Raw genomic sequence first — 22,796 nt, 5'->3', positions numbered from 1 at the left:
TTCAGTTTTGTAACATGACATTTCCACCAAAACCCCCCTGCTAGACAAGAAGCATATTCGGTACTGTACGATTTACTCTAGCGATAAAAGAAAAGAAAATGCGATTAAGCTTTAAGCAAAGATGATCTGTCAAGATTAACTTCAAAGGACAATGGTATTTACAGTTTTACAGCTGTTGAGAAACAAAATGAAGTTCATCAGTGCCGGGCATTGTAATAACAATTGGTAAATCAATATTAACTCGTAAATGTTAATGCAGCAGGATTTTGTGAAATTGGTAGATCTTTCAGGGTTAGGGTCTGTTTACCAGATAGCATAAGGATTTGTTTTTCCCTGGTTTCTCAATTGAGATTTAATTTTTTTTTCTAAGCAGTAGCCAGCAGTAGCTTTTAAAATCCTCTCAAATCCTTCTCAAAAACATTCTTGCTAATAACAGCCAAAAAAAGGATGGCAATTTGTTCATTATTACAAGAGGCAGGGTGTCTTATGTGCTTCTGTATTAGCTCTGCATAGAACTTCTGAAGATGACTTGACGAATGGATTTCCATTTTAGCAGTTCAATTTAATAGGCTATTTACCATTTGCCGTATCACATTTTAATTTCTCACTTTTAAAGATTTTTTTTTCTCTCTTAAGACACTTTATATTTGCCCTTCGGCTGTGCAATTTGAAGATTACTTACAGAATGATGAAGATACGCTCTCTCTTAAGATGAGAGCAGTCAAGGAACATTAGCCTACCCTTTTGCCCTGTGACATTACAAAGAATATATATCATGAGCTAAGCCTTTTACAGATATCTCTCAAATTGTTTCCCACTCCTTTTGACAGAGGCATTTAGGGACATCCATGCAGCTTTAAAGGAATGGTAAGATGTTTGGCCTTCCACAATTTGACACATCCATATACCAATTCATGTAAGTTATTGGTCTATTAAAGTTTTGTTTCTTGTAAATTAGGGGGGGGGAATAGACTTTTCCTTGAATTTGAAGAAAATTATGCCAGTTTAAGCTATACGTCTTCCAATAATCTTTTTATTTCCCAGCAATAAAGCTGGCAAATGATGCTGTCCTCAGTGATTTAATGTGAGATATTTAAGCCATTTCCCTGGCTTGCTTTCCCATCTTACCCAGCATCTCATTCCAGTCTAAAAAACAACCACTGATTCTGATTAAAGAAAAGAACATAAGTACTTTTGTTTCCACATGGAAACCACTTCTGAATTTCGTACTTGAGGTGGAAAAGAACGTAACTTTGACTTTGGGTTTTTTAGATTAGATTGATAGATCTTTATAGAAATGACTTGCTCATTTTATTATGGAAAAGCAAAAAGCTGTGATTTGATGCTAATGCCTGATTCTACTGCAACAGAGAGAGTCGGAAGTCAATGCTTCTTTTTCTTTCCTTTTCCATACCTTTCCTCACTTCTCTTTCCCCTTTCCCCTCCCTCCTCACTGCTCTTTTATTTACTTTTGTATTTTATAACACTTAATAATTTAATAAAAAATGTTTTTAAGAAAAACAACAACCACTGATCACTCCCTTTAATTTGTGGTGAGACAGGATTGGACTAAAAGGATGGTAGGTGGTCAAGAGACAAACTTCCCTTCTTTCTTGCTTCATGTAATCCCTTCTCTGCACCTGTCAGTCATGCTATTTCTTCCAAAAAGCACTAAACTCTTAAACAGCCTAGGTAGTAGGCCACAAGCATGATAACTGAGTGAATTTTGCCCTCAGCCAGGGCTGAAGAAATGTCTGATCTGGTACAGAAAGATGAAGGAATAAATTTCCGACTCCTTGTGGTACCCAGAGTTATTTTTTACTCATGACTGCTGAACAAGTTTTTTTTTTTTAAGCGACAAGAGGGCTGTCTGTTACACTCATGTTTGTAAAACCTGACAAAACCTACAGAAAACTCCAAGCACAGCAGATGCATTTAAGGAAGATAAGCCTCCAATTGTTTCCTCCACATCATTTGAATAGGACTTAGTCCTAGTCAGGGCACAGGCCAAATTCACAAGGAATCAATTTTACCCTTTCAAGAGCTATCCTCACTATTATTTCTTTCTCTCGCTTATTTTTAATCCCCATGCATGCCAGACAGAAATGGAAAGCAACATGATTCAATCCTTTACTGAAGTGTGGTCATGAAAGATGAAATACGATTTATTCCCTACAATTTTTTGGATTAAGTGCTTGATTAAGTTACCAACTAAATTTTGGTGAAAAATGCAAAGATCTGTCCATAAAGGGTTTTCTTCCCCCTTTACGTAAAATTAATATTATATTACCAAAGTTTTATCTCAGTGGGAATGTGTGTGTGTGGGGGGGGGGGGTGGCTCCAAAGATTAGCCACATATTCTTTCAAGGGTAAAACTGATATCTAATTATCCTAACAGATAACCAAGTAAAAATCCATATTACCTGAGTGAATGCTTCTTGTGTTACTGAGTGAAATGTATTTATATATAACAAATACATCAATGTGTTGTTCTTTTTTGATTCTCCAACAGATAATATATTTCTCAGATTATGGTTGAAGTTTTCCTATTTTTCAAACCCCAGAAATTTATTTACCATATTAAATTACTTACACTGAATCCTCCAATTATATTGAGACACAATCCTTCATTCAGACAGCTGATGCTGAGTAACCTGCAGTAGTCAATTACTTCCTCACAGTTTCTTCCAGTGTAGCTTGGCATGCAGCTGTAAATACAGCAACAGAGTTCAGAAGACTTGAATTTTGAAATGCAAATTCATAGAACATAGAACATAGAATAATAGAGTTGGAAGGAACCTGGGAGGTCTTCTAGCCCAACCCCCTGCTTGAACAGGAGTCCCTATACCAGGGGTATAGGGACTCCTGTTCCTATGTGGTATCAAACTTGTAGTATGATTTCATTGAGGGCTGCAGAGGTGTCAAACTTGATTTCATTGAGGGCCGCATCAGGATTGTGTTTGACCTTGGGGGGGGGGCATGGCAAGGGGGGGCATGGCCAGCTTAAAGTCACTCGTGTCAGGGGTGCCTGTGGTAGCCCAAGTGCTCTGTCAGTGAAAACGGAGCTCAGGAGGACCGTCAGGCAGATCCTTCGCTGTTTCTAAGGCAGCCCCACAGGCAAGATCTACCATGTTTTCCCGAAAATAAGATCCTGTCTTATATTGTTTTTGAACCCTGAAATAAGCACTTGGCCTTATTGCCATGCGCTCAAAAGCCCGATTGGGCTTATTATCAGGTGATGTCTTATTTTGGGGGAAATAGGGTAAGTACCCCACAGGCCAAATCTGGCCTGTGTGCCTTAAGTTTGACACCCCTGCCCTATACCATTTCAGACAAATGGTTGCCCAGTCTTTTTGAAAGCCTTCAGTGATGGAGCTGCCACAACTTCTGAAGGCAAGTTGTTCCACTGGTTAATTGTTCTCACCATTAGAAAATTCCTCCTTAGTTCTAGGTTACTTTCCAACCATTATTTTTTGTCTTGCCTTTTGGTGCTATTTTATTTAATTCAATTTCATTTAGTTCTGAAATTTAATTCTGAAATTTTAATTAAATTTCATTTAATTCTATTTCATTCATTCCAGGTTCCACCAAAAACCACATTTCCACGGTATGTTTCTTGTAATTTCAGCAGGACTTGATTAGAACAATAACAAATTCAGGCTCCCTGCTGCTAATAATTTAGCCAGGTGAGGTACACTTTGGTAAAAAGGATTTCCCACCCATCCACCCTTTATTGATTAAATGCCTTTATGTCAGTGTTAAATACAACCTTCTGGAACTCATATATATATCATCAACCTTGAGCTAAATAGATAATAACAAACTGTACAGCATCTTGGGGAAGCTATTAGAATAGATGGCTCTATTACTGAGAAATGGAGGGAAGTAATGACAAATGAGATTTAGGACACTTAGCTAATGATCACTATATAATTGGTATGCTAACAGTTGTCAATAACTGACAGACACTGGCTTGAGGAAGCAATGATGAGTGGATAATGATATGAGTATTATTCTATTTCCTTAGTTATAATTATAGATTTTCTTTTAAAAGGAAAAAATATTTCTTATCTGCAGTAACTCAGGAGCAGCATCCATTTTTTTGAATAGGAGCTGGCAGTTTTCACTGCAGCATCGGTTCTGTTCTATTATCAGTGTTCAAATGGTGATGCCCTCCTGTTTTACCAGCTCTGTCAGTTTCAAGAATCCTTCCGTTTTCAGTGGAAATCAGGACTCAATAAATAGTTCAAGAGCACCAAGATCACTCCAAAGATCTGGTTTTGAAAAGGGAGAATTGGGAGATATGCAGTGGTGGGATTCAGCCGGTTTGTACCAGTTTGGGCAAACCGGTTGTTAAATTACCCACCTCCCCACTATCAAAGTGGATCCTAGGCACTGCGCTGCACTGCAATGGAGAAAAAGGCAATGGAGCAGCTGGCGCAAGGGAAAGAGAAGGCCACTTTCCCTCCTCCTTCTCTCATGGGGGTCACTCCATTGCCTGTTTCTCCATTGTAGCACAGTGCAGCGCCCAGGATCCACTTTGATAGCGGGTCGGGTGGGGTGGGGGGATTTAACAACTGGTTTGCCCAGGGTCAGGTTGGCCATCACAGGAGGCTCATCCCGCATGTGCAACAGAGCTAGAGGAAAGGGATGGGCTATGCATCCCACGACAGCCAACCTGACACATGGTTGAACCGGTTGTTAAATTATTTGAATTCCACCACTGGAGATATGGTTAAATCAAATGTGTAAATAAACATCACCAACATTTCTGAACCAATCTCCATCTTGCAAAATGCAATGCAAATGCAAATATATGCTTGTTTGCACACTTATGAAGAAATGAAAACAGGGAGACACTCATAAACGCCTGAAGATGTGTGCACATTCTTTTTTAAGACACAAAGAATTTCTTGTTAGTTCCCCCAGCCCCAGTCTGAGCTCCCCAAATCTCCTGGCTCCAAGATTTCCCAAATCCTCAACAACAATCCTTGTCTCTTATCTAGTTCCTCTTGGTGCCTAAGATTCCTGAAAGCAAAGGAGCTGCAATCAATAGGTGTTCCTTTGCTTTGCCTTTGGAATCATGTTATTTTATGTAACTCTGTCTTTTTACAATTTATATGCAATAAGAGTGAACCCCATTCCCCTCTAGCGCTGATGATGTTACCTAGTTTGGTAATGAAATGTCTACAAGAAAACCACCAAGCTCAGGGAGCACCAGCAACCCCACAATTTATATCCACACATGCAGACAACATGAACATGGGGCAACACTAATTATCTTATCTTTGCCTTTGGTAACTTCAGATCCAGCATTAATATCTGGAAGAGGGAAGCTTCTTTTTTTTTAACATCCACTACTTTTCATTCAATCAGGGCCCTAATTGCATGAAATATATCTAAGCGTATCAGCCTTCCAATCAAAGGAAAGTAAAGCAGAGACTAAGTGGGAGTTTCTTCTTGCTGTCTCAATTCTTAATATCTCTGCTGATCAATAGGATAAAAGGTGCAAAGATCAGTGCTTCTGGAACCCATAAGAATGTCTCAAAAAACCACTTTCTCTATTAAAAGAAAGTTCTAAGTAAATTCTTTCAAATGGAATGAGAACAAGAAGCAGAAAAAATGGTTGAGCCATAAGCGTTTAAAGCATTTATCACATTTTCTTAAAGTCTTTGTATGATATTTTAGTGGTCTAGAAAACATGGGAATCAAAAAGGATTGAAGAATTGCCATAATCTATTGTGATATATATTTCTAACCCCTAGCTACCTGTATCTCCCCATAGCATTTGACATTTGCTGGAAGAAAGTGCTATATTAGATTCTTAAATCAAGTCTGTACAAAATAAAAAGACTGAAAAGGTGAAATTAGGATACAGGATAATCATATATCAGAGCTGAAGTCAAGAAAATTAAATTGAATCCTTTTGGTTATATGTTTAGAATAGAAAACAATTCTTCCTAAGTAAAAGGAACCAGTAGGTTATGAGGCAGATGGTTAGAGGCAAGAAAACCGGACAGGTAATCAACTACAGATAAAACTAGATAACTGGAACCAAATGGAGGAAATTGGAGGAACTTCAAAGATGAAATGGAGAAAATGATGTCAGATTGGCAGGGGTGGGCTGCTGGGGGTTCGCAGGGGTTCAGGAGAACCTCTAGCTAAGATTCTATGCAGTTCGGAGAACCCACAAATCTCACTTCTGGCTGGCCCCACCCACCCTGCCCTGCCCCTCCCAGGAGTCCCCTCACAGCCCGTTTTGGATGCAGGTAAGTGCAGGACGCGTGTGGAGGCTCGGGGAGGGTGAAAAACAGGCCTACCGGAAGTTTGGAAGGCTGGAAACAGGCCTGATTGTGGCCTCCAGAGACTGGGGAGGCTGTTTTCACCATCCCAGAGGCTCAAAGAAAGCCTCTGGAGTCCAGGGAGGGCAAAAATGCCCCCCCACCATAGTACAGGAGGTTGACTAGGCCACGCCCACCCAGCAACTGGGCAGAGAACCCCTAGCTAAAATTTTTGAAGCCCACCCCTGCAGATTGGCAGTTATGCAGTTAAAATAACCCAACAACATCTGAATACAAATGGACATAACGACAAGACTAAGTTTGGACGTACCCTGGAGAAGTATCACTTATGCTTTTGTGAGATACAGTCTGATGTTCTCTTTCATATCATTTAACTTAAAAGTATTTGTGTTACTTTCAGTATATTATTTTAATTTACAATAAAAAATAAAAAGAGATGTGGTCATCAATAGGCTGATGATATTCAGTCTATCATTCCATCTAGGACAGGCAGAAGATGCAGTAGATTTTCAGGGTCTGGAAGATGTAAGGATTTGAATAGGAATGAATAGGAATGACTAAAATTGAGAATCTCAGAAAAAGAACTGCTTGCTTATACAAAAAACCTTGAGATTGTTAATGTCTATGGAGATTCTCAGGCATCCAAGGTCATGGTTGTCCCAAAGGTGCTTTTTCACAAGGCAACTGAACTTTCTGGTTTTTCTTTGAAGACCTGAAGAAGCTTCTTGGATGGGACGCAAAATGTCTTCAAAGCAAAAACAGAAAGTCCAGTTGCCTCGTGAAAAAGTACCTTTGGGACTTGGGGTTATTAGTAGTATCTACCGTAACTCTGTAGACAGTCATAATCCCATGAAATGATCAAGGACACAATTTCAGCACCTTCTTCCACTCACAGCTCCTGTTAAAGAAGCAGGTAGAATCATGGCCAACTTGTTCTTTGCTCAGCTTCAACTGGTATATTAGTTACATGCTTTTAAAGTAGAAAAACCTAGCAACAACTACCCATGCTCTTATTATTTCAAATTTGGATTACTGCAATGAACTTTAATTTATCCCTTGCAGACTAATTTAAAGTTTAACAGAATAGCAATCCACGTGCTGGTGAATCCAAGCTATCCTAGCAATGCCACAACAATATTGCCAGTACTACCAGTTTGGTTCTGGATACAAATCTAAGTCTTGGTTTATTATTTAAAAAGCCAAATATGATAGAACATACAATATCATGGAAGGGAGGTCTTCTAATCCAACATCCTGCTCAAGCAGGAGATTCTATGCCATTTCAGATAAGTGACTGTCTAGTCTCTTCTTAAAAACATCCAGTGATGGAGCACCCACAACTTCTGAAGGCAAGCTGTTCCACTGGTTAATTGTCCTCACTGTTATGAAGTGTCTCCTTAATTCCAGGTTGCTCCCTTTCCTTGATTAGTTTCCATTGTTTCTTGCCTTCCCTTCTGGTGCTTTGGAAAATAAGTTGAACCCCTCTTTATGGCAGCCCTTCAAATATTGGAATACTGCTATCTCACATCTCATCAGGAGTTCATCTATCCATCTTGTCTGCTTGACACAGAGAAGGATGCTCTTGTTTCTGCTCCTCATTATTTCCCTTCCCTTTCTTCCCCTCCCTTCCTCTTCCCTCCCCTCTCCTCTCCAGTCAATGGATGGAGATGCTATCAGACATTTCTCTGAAATTGTAAGTGGAAGAGTGATATGTTGATAATGCACTGGTGCTTCTGGAAATTAGATATGGTAAGATAAAATCCCTAAGTCTGAGCAGAAAGTAAAATGAAAATTACAGCGTAAGCATCTTCTTACACTTGTAAATATCTGTTACATACTTTGATACACTTTGAAAGAAAAACAAATGAATTGAGTGAGGGGAGACCAGAAATTGACCTTAATCTGAACAGACTTCTAAATGATCTCTCAAAAGGGTTATTTTATATCCTAGTCTATTCCAGATCAAATCAGAAAGAAATGCAATGCAAAATGATATGATTCTGGAAAGGTATATTTAAGCAAAAAATAAATGACACCGGAGCAACTTCCTGGCTTTTAAATCCTCTTTAAGAAGGCTTGAAGTAGCAACAAGAGCACTTCAGCCATCCTTTTCAGAAATGGGTAGGCTTCTTCAATCTGAAAAAGATTTCTTCCTTCTTCTGCTCTAAATTAGTCTTTAAAACCCAAAGAAGAAAAGTCATTCAAAGATATGAAACCAATTATCTCAACCCTAAACAGGAAGCTGAATCTTTCAGCTGTCAGAGATGCCATTAGACTAGGCCTGGAAGCACTTTCTTACTTACGTGCAGGAAACACAGAACTTATTTACTTCCTTCAGGAGTGCCTGTAACTGAATAATACCATCTCTCTCTCTCTCCCCCCCCCCTCCAGGGGTGAAATGCTCCAGTTCGGACCGGCTCGGGCGAGTAGGTAGCGATGGCGGCGGGCAGTTCGGAGAACCGGTAGCAAAAATCCCTTCCCCTCCAGCCTCCAGCTTGCTTACCTTTGCACGCCTGCCTTGCTTCGCTTGCTGTAATCCCTGCAATCCATTGCATCAGCAAGGAACTGAATCTCCCTGCCTGCAATCAAGCTCATCGGTGAGCAGCTCTTTCTGCCTGCCTGCCTGCCTGCCTGCCTGCCTGTAAATTTTTTTCCCCTTTGGGAGCTTTAAAAAAAAAAGTTAATTGGGGTTTTTTTTAGTTCTTTTTTTAGACCTAGCCATTTAAAGTTTAGGAAGTTTTAAATTTAGCTGCTTTTATATAAAAAATAAAATAAAATAAAATAAAATAATATTTGTGCAGCTTTCTGAAATTTAGTGTGTTTCTGTAGTGTTTCACTCTAACTACACAAACACACAAAATCTTACAAAGCTGTATGTGGAATTTTGTGTGTGTAAAGTGTGAAAGTTGGTTTTTGTGGCTTTTTGTGGCTGTGTGAGGTTCCTTCTTGTTGCAGGGGCCATTTGGGTCTAGCACAGCTGCTTTTACATTGTGGATGAGCCAGTTGTGTTGTGTTGTGTTTTGTGGTTAAAAAAGGGCAAAGAAGTGACGTCAACTTGGCCACACCCACCTGACCAACAAGCCACACCCACCCAGTCACCTGACCACTAAGCCACGCTCACTAATTAAGCCACGCCCACAGAACCGGTAGCAAAAAAATTTAGATTTCACCCCTGCCCCCCTCCCTCCCTTCCCCTCTCCTACCACCTCCCTCCCTATCTATCTATCTATCTATCTATCTATCTATCTATCTATCTATCTCTCTCTCTCTCTCTCTATCTATCTATCTATCTATCTATCTATCTATCTCTATTTATCTATCTCTATATCTATCTATTTATCTATCTAACTATCTATCTATATCTATATCTATCTCTATCTCTCAATCTCTATCTATCTATCTATCTATCTCTATCTCTTCTATCTCTATCTCTATCTATCTATCTATCTATCTATATCTATCTATCTATCTCTATTTCTATCTATCTCAATCTATCTATCTCTATTTATATCTCTCTCTCTTTCTCTATTTATCTCTCTCTCTCTCTATCTCTCTAACTATCTCTCTATCTCTATATTTATCTCTATCATCTATCTATCTATCTATCTATCTATCTATCTATCTATCTATCTATCTATCTATCTATCTATCTATCTCTTTACCCAACCATGGAAGGTTTGAGATTGGCCTTTCTTTGGAAATCTAATAATTGCCTCATTAAACAAGGAGTCATCCTACCTCCCACGTCCTTTATGGCCTGTTATAATAGGCATTCCCAATAATCACTGATGCCAACAACAAATCACCCCTTATTTGTTTTTAAATTTCAAAAACTTCTTGTTGCTTACAAGTTTCCAAAAACCAAATATAGAATTTTGCATTCAGATGAGATTAGTCTATCTGTGGGCATTTTCTTTCTCACTGGACAGACTGAGAATAGCTCCCTGACCCCTCCCCCCACACACACACACCATTTGATATTAATCAAAAGGCTGAGAAGCGGTATCTGCAGCTCCTCTTTATTCAATATGTTATAGCAAAAGCTCTAGAATGCAACTTTTTGGCTTGCTAAGATATATCCACAGGATTTCTTAAAATTGCGTCATGTTGACCTGAAATCTTTTTGGTGATGGTGTTTTTTTAACAGAGTTCTAGAAGTTCTTGGAGGAATTGAAAGTCTGTAACTGGCAATCTGGAGGTGTCGATGAAGATTCTCAGTCATCCTAGTCAACTCACACCCTGATCAGCACCTCTTTACTCTCCTACCATCGGGCAGAAGATATAGCAGCATAGCCAGTTGTATGAACAGGTTGAAGAACAGCTTTTATCTGTAGTCTGTCAGACTCCTGAATGCCACATAACATCATAAGTATGTAGTATGATAGACTTGCAGGGCCGGCACAACATGTAACATGCTCATATTGGCGCAATATATTATAATGTAATGCAGGGGTGAAATCCACATTTTTTCCCTACCAGTTCTGTGGGGGTGGCTTGGTGGGGGTGGCAGGGGAAGGATATTGCAAAATCTCCATTCCCACCCCACTCTGGGGCCAGCCAGAGGTGGTATTTGCCAGTTCTCTGAACTACTCAAAATTTCTGCTACCGGTTCTCCAGAACCTGTTAGAACCTGCTGGGTTTCACCCTTGATGTAATGTTATGCACATACAGTATATGTATAGAGGATTATGTGTTTGTTAGTATGATTTACTGGGTTAGGGACAGTGGTGGGTTGCTCCTGGTTCTGTCCGGTTCTTTAGAACTGGTAGTAAAAGCAGCGGGAGGCTCCACCCACCCGCCCGGACACCATAATTGATGATCTGTGCATGCACAGAAGCGTGCACGTGCATATGAATGAAGCAAGCACATACTCTCCTGTTGCAAACTGGTAGTAAAGGTAAGTAGAACCCACCCCTAGTTAGGGATTTTCTTTCTTCACTGTGAGCTATTGAGATGTATTGTGTTGGGGGCGGCACTAAAGGAGGCTCAGCCAACCTCATTGTACACATGTTGTGCATTGACAATAAAGGTTTGAAATTGAAATAGTCATGGTTGTTCCAAGGCAATTGGACTTCCTTTGTTTTTCCTTGAAGATGTTTCACTTCTCATCCAAGAAGTCAGAACTGAAGAGACTTCTTGGATGAGAAGCAAAATGTCTCAGTGGTGGGTTGCCCCCGGTTCACACCAGTTCTATAGAACCGGTAGTAAAACCAGCGGGAGGCTCCGCCCACCAACCCCAACGTCATCAGAATGCTTCTGCGCTTGCGCAGAAGAGTGTGCGCACGGCCCCATTGCGAACCAGTAATAAAGGTAAGTAGAACCCACCCCTGAAATGTCTTCAAGGAAAAATAAAGGAAGTTCAGTCACCTTGTGAAAAAACACTATTGGCAATCCGGAGGAAAGACAGGATACACTGATTGTCTGGCATCCTCAGAATTTATTTGTAGGCCACTTTGGACTGACAAATGATTTACTAACAATGCTATCAAGGCCAGTGGTGGCTGGTAAAAATGTAAGAACCAGCTCTTCTGGTTCCATTACTGCTACCACAGAACTGATTGGCATGTAGACATCACTGTTCAGCACTGCCATTGCTTGTAAACTTCCCCCAAATTTAACAATTGGCTCTCACGACATACTACAAACCAACTCAATAACATCAGCGCCCCAGGTTCATGCTGAACTCAATATGCTTGACATGTAGGGAAAATCAATACATAGTAAGGATACAAGGATTGTTTTTAAAGCTCTTAGACTAGATTTGCATCTGAAACAAATGATGTCATGGCATAACTCATCAACTAAGGCAGAGGTGTCAAACTCAATTACATCACAGGCCGGATCATGACATATCACAACTTCTTTTTGCTTTTGAGGAGCCATGGTGGGTGTGGCCTGTGACATATCTGGCCCATGGGTCACCAGTTTGACAGGCCTGAACTAAGGTATGTCTTAGCTACAGTAGAGGTTACAAGCAAAAAAATGGGCCAGATTGCAAAACCAAGGTAGTGGAACAAAGCACCTAAAATATTGTTCACATCCTCAGTGTACACTAATTGGAACTAATGCAATCACTCCTATACAGTAGGATTGAGTAGATTCCAATAACCCATGGCTCACAAACTGCTAGAATAAAAGAGATTTTCATCCAAAAAAATAAAAATAAAAATTGGTTAGCCCTTTAATGGAGTCCAGGTCAGGAAAAGATTCTGCATGTTTGATTGTATGTTCCCTTACCTCCCTGTTACATTCCAGGAAGTTGGGGGGTGACACAGATTGAGTTCCTTTTTTATACTCCCCCCTCTTGCTGCATAATTTCTCCATCTCTGTGCTTCTTTACAAAATCATCCCCAGAATGATAGGATCCTCAGACTGTTTAAAACACAATCTGAATGCTCTGTCTTACACATTGGCAAGAAAAATCAGAACATCAAATACAAGCTGGGTAGATATGACTCGTAGATGACCCTCACTCTGTCAATGACCTATGAGTACTCATTTCAAATGATCTAAACCCCAGAGCTCACTGTAACAGCATTGCCAAAAAGGCATTAAGAGTTGTTAACCTAATTTTGCGAAGCTTCTTCTCCAGTAACACTATACTGCATACAAAACTTTTGCCAGACCAATCCTCGAATACAGCTCGTCTGCCCGGAATCCACACTATATATCGTACATTAATACATTTGAGCGGGTCCAGAGGTATTTCACGAGAAGAGTACTCCACTCCTCTGCTCACAATAGAATACCTTATGCCACCAGGCTTGAAATTTTGAGCTTGGACAACCTTGAACTATGCCGCCTACGGTCTGACCTAAGCATAGTACACAAAATTATCTGCTACAACGTCCTACCTGTCAATGACTACTTCAGCTTCAACCGCAATAATACGTGGGCAAACAATAGATACAAACTCAAGGTAAACCGCTCCAAACTCGATTGCAGAAAATACGACTTCAGCAATAGAGTGGTCAATGACTGGAATGCTGTACCTGACTCCATTGTTACATCCTCAAACCCTCACAGCTTCAACCTTAAACTGTCTACCGTGGACCTCACCCCATTCCTAAGAGGTCTGTAAGGGGCCATGCATAAACGCACCAGTGTGCCTACCATCCCTGTCCTACTGTCCCCACTTATTTGTACACATTTCCTGTGTTCATGTCCATGTTTATACTTATATCTGTTATCTCGTACACGTTTGACAAACTAAATAAATAAATAAAATAAAATAAACAGTCAGGTGTCACATGTTCCCAAATCACTTTGGGACGCAATTTTTTTTTTCATCAAATCAAATAAGGACTGGTTTTTAAAACAAAAGCAAGGATTTTTTTTCCTTCATAGTATTCATTCCAAATGTCATTACTGAAATGATGAAGCCAACAAAACATAAAATGTCCTTAAAGAGAATACGTTAAGGATGGGATCAGAGATGAGAAATACATGCATTGTTTTAAACTATACCTTTGAATATTTTTTTCTAATACTGTCCACCAATTCCTGAAAAATAGCAGGATACAATGGGAAGAATTAGTAGCAGCAGGAAGGATTTGTAATTAACCAATTTCAATCTTCTTTTCTATACTTGCACTTGGATTTCCCCAATAAATGCAGGCACAGAAAAATACACCATCTAGTTACACTTTGTAATCCTATTTGGTTAATATTCCATAAAAAATGTTTAGATACTTCATGATGTCTATCTCATTTAAGGAGGAGGAGGAGACCTCCACTGATATGTCTCTATGTGTAAATTTCCTTTTCAACTTGACATTCCCTGCAGAATTTGGTGTTGCATCTGACATCATCATCAAGTTTCTTAGGAATCCCAGTGGACTACCATCCTTTTACCTAGCAGAGATTTTAATATTCTATTTTTACGGATACTCTAAAAAGTTGTGTTTGTTTACTACATTTTAAAAATGCATGATAGAACCTTCTCTAAGGCATCCAAATAAAAGCTAAGCAAGTGTGAAGACTACAAATTTTACATCTTAATGGTCTGAGGAAAAGATCTATAAATCTATATAAAAATGGGCTAGAATTAGCAATCCGTGTACCTGGTCCTCTTCTGTAGTTTGTAGAAAAGCACTGATCTATTTCCAACATGCAGATTGATGAGCTGCATTGTGAATTATTATCAGAAGTCTATGAATTAAGAATGAGTATCTACATTTTTCTTTTCCCAAAAATGATGTTATACATGCACTGAGCAGGGGATCTGCCTTTCCAACTTATTTAAATTTCATCTCAAGTTAGAGAAGTATATATTTTATCTTAGAGAATTCATGATGAAATAGTGTAAAATCCCTTCCAGTCTTTACTTTTTAGTCTCCTGCTTTCCGTCTCCTGGCTATTGAAAACAAAAGTTGCCTTTTTATAGAACTTCTCCAACCGAATACAGGCAGGACTAATAAAATCATCCTTATTTTATTTCAATTTCCCCCCCTAAAATCCAGATGAAATGTAAACTAGAAAATATTGAAAAAGTTGTTACCTGCAGTGATAGCTCTCCACCTCATCTATGCAACTGCCATTATTTAGGCAGGGAGAAGGTTCACAGAGGGTCACTGACTTTTCACAGAATTTACCTGTGAACATTGGCAAGCAGGTACATGACGCATCCTGCAAAAGAAAAAGACTTCTTAAATCGCATTTGCAAAAAAATCCAAAATGAAGGATGGTTCTTAAATGTCCATCGTATGTTCTGTAATATACTAAAGAAAGATTTCTAGAAAATTTCTAGAAAAAAACTAATCCCAAACCTACTTTTGTGGAGTCCTTGGTACTCTCTGATCTTGGTTGTTTTCTTACCCAACTAGGTACCATCATCAGTACTAAAAGGAAGTGAGATCGGTTTTCTGTTTATAAATAGTGGTTTGCCCTGCCAATGTTGGTGAGTGTTCTTGGCAATTCCTTGATTAGGCTATTGTTTACTGAGTTGTTATTTCCATTGTTTATTGCTTGGAGTTAATTTCTGTTTAGCTGAGGGCTGATTGCTGGTTAGGAGGTGTTGTCATCTTTTAGCTTTTTAACTGTCACTTTTGAATGGGATGTATGTGTTCTTTATCTCTATGTGCTCATCGATGGCTTATTTGTCTGAATGCCAGGTGCTCTATTTGTAGAACAAAGGCATGGACACAAGGCTAGGCTAACCAACTTTATTTAAGACAACTAACAACACCTGGCACAACGGTGCCTCAGAACGAACGACAAGCTGCCTGACAGCTGCTTAAATAGCAAGCTGTCAGACAGAACGTCCAATCATGGAGGCGCGCTTTTCCCACTTGGCAGCCTAGAGCGTCTTAGCCAATCGCGGGAGGGCAGCAACAAGCAGACTCCGCTGGTGTCGTATCTGCGAGGACTCAACACCAGGCTTCCAGGAAATCTCTATTTTTTTGGATTTATCTTCATCAAGGATGCTCACCATCTCCCTTTTGAAACTATGGTAAAGTCTGTTGGTTTGTTGTGCAGTTTTCATCATGTCTTCTGACTGTTAGTTGGTATTAGTTGAAATCTACTTCGTTAAATAAGGTATCCAAGAAAAGGGAGGAAAAATAGGTGCATGATAATTAAAAAGGGGGAAAAGCTTTTTCATAGTTGTTTAGTTATTATTTATTTATTAAATGTATATGTTGCCCATCTCACTGTCAAGTGACTCTGGGCAATTTACGACATCATAAATGCAGAATAGTAAAGAATCAACATGAACAGGCCATGGGTCTAACACCGTTATTACAAACCGGCAATTCAAGATTGGCCAGATGTACTTGGTGTTTTTTTTTTAATGCAAAAACATATTTCTGCTCTCATCTAACTCAATGAATGCTTTAGCGTTAATTTTAGAGATGTTTGAACAATTCGACCTTTGAAAATTCCAATAATAAACGGACTTCTCAAGCCAGCAATTAATTACAGGTGACCATTAAGCTATTTTGCATTACTTAACAGAGATTCTTTATTTAGAGGAAAAATAGTTTCAAACTGCATTTCAATATTCATATTTTGTCAGCAAAATATTTTAAATATTTTTCACAAAAAAAAAAACATAGAGCTTTAAGTGGATTTCTGTCTAAAAGAAAATCATTGAACAACTGTCAAAAAAAGCAATCCCACCAAGTTCTAAGGCAGGGATGAGGAAAATGAACCCCAGTACACATTTCTATCATTGGATACACTGCCCTTCCTTGTACTAAATTTCTATTCTGTAACGATAAGAAAACCCACCATGTAAAACATGCAAAAATAGCTCTAAATTAGACTTTCTGGAGGGATGAAATCTCCCTCCTTCACTCAATAAAAAGAGAATACTTAGGTCCATAAATACATTTCTCTTCTTTTCACTGAAGAACTTAAAAGGAAAGGGGCCACAAAGGATTTGCTCTACCTTCATACTGTTTTAAAGAGGTAATTTTAATCTCCTTTGGAAATCCAATAAACTGGCCTAAGGAGAACATTTAAATTGCGGTTTTTTCCAAGGATCATAAAATACTTCAGGGAATGCACTCAGAATAAACTTTTTGTTTTATTGTTTGCCTGATTATTTGAGAATTGTGGCACCAAGAAAAAACTCATTTGCAATGGAAGCATTTTGAAATTCAACATTTCCCCGGTCTATACAGGGGTTTCACCTTAGGAACAATATACTCCATTTCAGGTTTGGCTATCCTAATGGTTTCTTTCTGTTTATTTCCTGTTATTCTCTCTCTCTCTCTCTCTCTCTCTCTCCCTCTCTCTCTCTCTCTCTCTCTCTCTCTCTCTCTTTTAAAGTTTTTGTTGATGCTGCTTTTTTGAGGTTTTATATATGTGAAATAAACAATTATTAATCAGTGGAATGAGCTGCTTCCAGAAGTTGTAAATTGTGGGTGCTCCATCACTGGAGGCTTTTAAGAAGAGTTTGGTATAGAGTCTCCTCCTTAGCAGGAGGTTGGACTAACAGATTAACAGAGTTGGAAGGGACCTTATAGGTCATCTAGTCCAACCCCCTGCTCAAGCAGGAGACCCTACACCATTTCTGACAAATGGCAGTGCAATCTTTTCTTGAAAATCTCAAGTGATGAAGCTCCCACTAGAAGACCTTCAATGTCCCTTCCCACTCTGTTATTCTGTTAAATGTTGTTTTTGCATTTTATTGTTACATCATTTAGGGGGCATGCTCTATCTTGAATACCCATCTGGAAAATAAACAGTTAATATCATAAGCATAGAGATTATACACTCAAAGGTGATTAAAAATTTGGGGTGGCCATGCCAAGAATTCTTGCCTCTAAATATATCAGGACATATTTCTGAATAAACAACATACAGTTCTGTTGTTCTAACTGCCACATATAAATGTAAAGAAGCTTTGTGGAATTGAATCATATTTTGAGTCAAAGGTTTATAGGCCTTTTCCTTAAATTGATTGTTAGGAAAATAGCAAGTAGGAGCTAGGAATGGGGGAGAACTTCATTCCATTTTGCTTCCTATTTCCTGGATTAATATATGGGCCAGATGGTTCACCTCTTATTTTGCTAACACAATTCTCAATTCAAGATAGTACCTGAAAGAGAAATATTTATACAAAGCCATTGAATTCTACTCTGCAAATCTTCAAAATTTCCTTTAGCCCAATTTAGTCTCTAGGTCCTTCCTTTGAGTGCTTGGGACTTTACCAATTGATTTTAATATGTTTGCTTCTACGTCATTTCAATATTTTGAAATGTAGAAATCAAATTCACAATGAAAGAAAGAAACCCTTTGAAAATATACTTTTACGAGAAGAGCTGGCTGAACTGGAAGGCGGAGTTAAATGTGCCATCTGTTTGGAGTCTTTGCATTGTCCCAAGAGAACCAAGTCTAACCCACTGTAAATTCTGTTTACTTTATTTATTTATTAAATTTATTTATTTTTTATTTTAATTTGATTTATATGCCGCCTTTCTCCGGAGACTCCGGGCGGCTTACAATGTGTTAAGCAATAGCCTTCATACTTTTGTATATTTATACAAAGTCAGCTTATTACCCCCACAAACTGGGTCCTCATTTTACCTACCTTAGAAAGGATGGAAGGCTGAGTCAACCTTGAGCCTGGTGAGATTCGAATTTACAGTAATTGCAGACAGCTGGTGTTAATCACAATGCTTTTAGTCTGCTGAGCCACCAGGCTCTGGTGTCACCCATTTCATATCAAAACAACTCTGGGCTGTTTATCTTTATCAAGCGCCAATTTACCTTTGACCGCTAGTTGACTTGATTCTTGTTTATAGGTAGCAGTAATAAAATCTTCCGTGCTTTGAACTCAGTGAAGTTCCTGGTTATTTGCACCGGACAATGCTTTTATTATCTGTTTCCCCCCCCTCTTCAATTTATATTTGTTACTTTAAAAAACAAACCATTTGTGGGAGCAATCAATAACTAATAAAAATTAAAAAACAGTATCACAGACTGGTAAATTTGTTGTTGCTGTGATTTTTCATGATTAAAGCAAAATAATAATAATAATTTAGATGATTAAATGAAATAAGGAGAAGAATGGGAATGCAAAAGGAGATTGCAGAAGCACGTTTTACTATCTTATGGGATAAATGTCAATGTCCCCTAGATGCTAATACAGGTAGTCTTCGAATTACAACCACTCATGTAGTAACTATTCAAAGTTATAGCAGCATTAAAAAAAAGTAACATAAAGTTCCTTGTGCTTATGACTATCATAGTATTTCCCACAATCAGTTTGAATCTGAAATAGTATAGAGCAGAGGTGTCAAACTGGTGGCCGTGGGCTGGATGCATCATGCACAAGCCACACCCACCCCAGCTCCGCGAATGGGAAAAAGTCACGAAACGTCACACGATGGCAATGTGACACGGCGAGTTTGACACCCGTGGTATAGAGTTCCCTACTTGAGCAGGGGGTTGGATTAGAAGACCTCCAAGGTCCCTTCCAACTCTGTTACTCTGTGGGTGCTTGGCAACTAGCATGTGTTTACAATGGGTGCAGTGTCCCAGGGTTATGGGATCACCAGTCAGCTTTCAAGAAGCAAAGTCAGTGGGAGAAGCCAGAGATTCACTTAATAACTGCAGTGGGTTGCATAACAAGTGACACAAAAAGTTCAGACAAGGAGTTGGTTTCACTTACCTTTGCTACCGGTTCGTGCGCCCAACACTTCTGAACATGCGCAGAAGCTTATGCGCATGCGCAGATCATATTTAATAATGTCCGGGCGGGTGGGCAGAGTCTCCTGCCACCGCTGCTACCAGTTCGCCTGAACCAGGGCAAACCAGTAGCAACCCACCACTGGATATGACTCATTTAGCAATCACTGTTTAGCAATGGAAAGTCTGGTCCCAATTATGGTTGTAAGTTGAGGACTAACTGAAAAGAGATTTTGCCAAACTCTCCCCCCCCCCGGCACACCTTCATCCATTATATAGAAATTATACTCACATTTGGCCGATCGTGACATATGCCTCCATTCTGGCATGGTCCAGAAAAGCACTCATTGATATCAGTTTCACAATTGGGCCCAAGGAATCCGGGAGGACAGGCACAACTGTACCCGGAAGGATTGTTGTAGCATACAGCTTCATTCTGGCATGGCTGAGAACTACACGGTTTCATGGTCTCTTCACAAAATGGACCTTAAAAGCAATCAGCGGGAGAGAGAAAACTATTTGTTAGAAAATGGGCAAAAGCTTTTATTGTGTCCTATCAATGTATCAAGGATAAAAGTTGTGCATTAGGCTTTCAAAATAATGGGCAGAGATCATCACGGATTTCTAAGGTATTTATATCTGTATAGAAAACTCCTTTTAGCTTTTCTTCCCAATATTTGCTTGGATGTGTCACGTAAGAAAAAAAAAATCCCTTCGTGCAATTTTTCTTGGAGTTGTACAGACTATATATTGATTAATTTCTTAATACACATAATTCTCCCAGAGATATGGGAAATGTCAGAAACATTTTGTTTCAAGATAAAAAAAGAAAGATGTTGAGACCCTAGAAAGAACGCAGAGAAGAGCAACAAAGATGATTAGGGGACTGGAGGCTAAAACATATGAAGAAAGGTTGCAGGAACTGGGCATGGCTAGTCTAGTGAAAGCAAGGACCAGAGGTGACATGATAGCAGTCTTCCAATATCTGAGGGGCTGTCACAGAGAGGAGGGGTGGTCAACCTATTTTCCAAAGCACCTGAAGGCCAGACAAGGAATAATGGATGAAAACTGATCAAGGAGAGATTCAATTTAGAAATAAGGAGAAATTTTCTGACAGTGAGAATAATTAACCAATGAAATACCTTGCCTTCATAAGTTATGGGTGCTTCATCACTGGAAGTTTTCAAGAAGAGACTGGACAGCCATCTGTCAGAAATGGTATAGGGTCTCCTGCTTGAGCAGGAGGTTGGACTAGATGACCTACAAAGTCCCTTCCAATGCTGTTATTCTATTCTGTTCTATTATTCTACTTTTTTTTTTTTTACAGATGGAAAACTTCTTGCAGTTGTCTTGAAGAACATAAAATTCAAGTGGCTTTTGTTGAAGACTTTTTGATTAAACAGATTATCCCAACTTCATATTTCCCATCATTGGAAAATCCCATTCCCATGTTCCTGCTTGCATCATAAAATAGAATAGTTTGATGATGGACATAGAGCATTTTAAATATTTATAGTTCATTACAGCAGGTGAATAATGATCATTTGTGATAGCTACAAATGAGCCTTCAAAGTTATAGAATGATTAATGCATTTTCAATTCTCAGATACTGCAGCATCAAACAGTAACTTCTTTATTTCTTGCTATTCTTGGAAAAATATATGGATCTTCAGTTAATCCAGTCTGCCAATTCTTAACAGAAATATTGGGATGAGATAGAAAACACAGAGAGTCAGAAAAAGTGGAGGGCTTTTTTTTGCCAGTGACAATTGAAGAGGCATCTTTCATATGTTCTTTCCTGTTAAAGATGACCTACGGATTCAAGAGTTTAGCAAAATTAATTCAGGCATTGAAGGTCCTTGATGAAAAAGTACCATCTATATTTAGAACATCACATAAGACCACTGTACAAGATCCCAAATAGTCATGGCTGTCATGTTTTGTAAACAGTTTAATCCTAAGCATTCTTACTTAGTAGAGAAAGAAATGGCAAATGTTAGGTCTATGTTTTAAGCAGACTTTTCTGATCTGCACAGACCCCTACACATCCAAACTTTCATCAAATCATGCAAAGATATTTGCCTGATACTAGCTATATGTCAGAAAAAAACTATCCCCTAAATGTCTGAAGTGGCTGCCCAGCTGAATTATCTCTAGGAGAGATATCACATTATATATTGGGGCATTTATAGATCATTTTCCATCTGCAAGACCTATATTTTCCATCTGACTAAGGCAAAGGTTCTTAACTAGGAGTCCTTATACATCTTATGCATTTATTGATTTATTTTTCGAGAAGAGGTCTGGAGATGTCACTACACTCTCAAAGGAGTCAATGGCACACCATTCTTCCATGGTGAAGAATTATGGGGCCCTTGGTGCTTTCTGAGCTTGATGCTTTTCCTTCAGACATTTCCTTACCTAACTAGGTAACATCATCTGTGCTGCAACACTGATACCATTACCTAGTTTGGTAAGAAAACACCTTCAAGAAATCCACCAAACTCAGAGAACACCAAGTATCCCACAGTTGAACTGTGAGCTACACATATATATATTCTCTTCTAAGATAAAGAATTCCTAGCTTTTATTTATTTTATTTATTTATTTTCATCAAGCATATATTTTATGACAGATACAAGTGTAAACATAATTATAAATACATTAAAAGGATACAAATAAAAGAAAACATTAGGACAGGGACGGTAGGCATGCTGGTGCACTTATGCATGCCCCTTACAGACCTCTTAGGAATGGGGTGAGGTCTACAGTAGACAACCTAAGGTTAAAGTTTTGGGGATTTGGGGAAGAAACCACAGAGTCAGGTAGTGCATTCCAGGCGTGGACAACTCTGTTACTGAAGTCGTATTTTCTGCAGTCTAGTTTGGATCGGTTTACCATGAGTTTGTATCGATTGTGTGCTCTTGTATTGTTTTGGTTGAAGCTGAAGTATTCATTGGCTGGTAGGACACTGTAGCAGATGATTTTATGTACTATGCTTATTATGCTTTGTGTGATCCTTGTCTTGGGAAAAGAAAAAAGAAAACAGACATCAAAAAAGCAGTTAAAATATTTTTTTGTCTGGATTTTGTTCCATTTTTTCCCCAGAAGTGCATTTGGTAAAGAAACTTTGTAGAATAACTTAGATGTAGCCATATTTGTATGAGAGAGAAAGTTGATCATGCATTCATTTCTTCATCCAAAGCAAGTTTTACAATAGTCAGCACCATACAAGCCACAAGATGTTAGGCACAAATCTGTGATATATTTTATAGGTAATTTTGTTTACGTATTTTTATGAAAATGACCCTTATTTTGATTTATTGCTGATCGCTTAATGTTATAGTGCCACGCTTT

At 38.8% G+C, this 22,796-nt stretch overlaps 1 protein-coding gene across 1 annotated transcript in view; it reads right to left on the bottom strand.

Annotated features, from left to right (window-relative positions):
* The window catches only part of EYS (eyes shut homolog), an 871,663-nt gene that overhangs the window by 742,697 nt on the left and 106,170 nt on the right, over positions 1 to 22,796 (bottom strand). The window contains exons 4-7 of the mRNA XM_070932259.1: positions 19,732 to 19,925; positions 14,803 to 14,930; positions 13,770 to 13,805; positions 2,594 to 2,708 (exon numbers count right to left, since the gene is read on the bottom strand). Of these exons, the coding sequence (XP_070788360.1) occupies positions 2,594 to 2,708; positions 13,770 to 13,805; positions 14,803 to 14,930; positions 19,732 to 19,925 (473 nt within the window). The remainder of the gene's footprint in view (positions 1 to 2,593; positions 2,709 to 13,769; positions 13,806 to 14,802; positions 14,931 to 19,731; positions 19,926 to 22,796) is intronic.

The sequence above is a fragment of the Pituophis catenifer genome, unplaced genomic scaffold, assembly GCF_029215685.1.
Source record: "Pituophis catenifer annectens isolate HBS135680 unplaced genomic scaffold, rPitCat1.0.hap2 SCAF_1, whole genome shotgun sequence".
Lineage (NCBI taxonomy): Eukaryota > Metazoa > Chordata > Lepidosauria > Squamata > Colubridae > Pituophis > Pituophis catenifer.
Note: the sequence above shows the minus strand (reverse complement) of the source record. Positions and strands in the feature narration are given on the sequence as shown.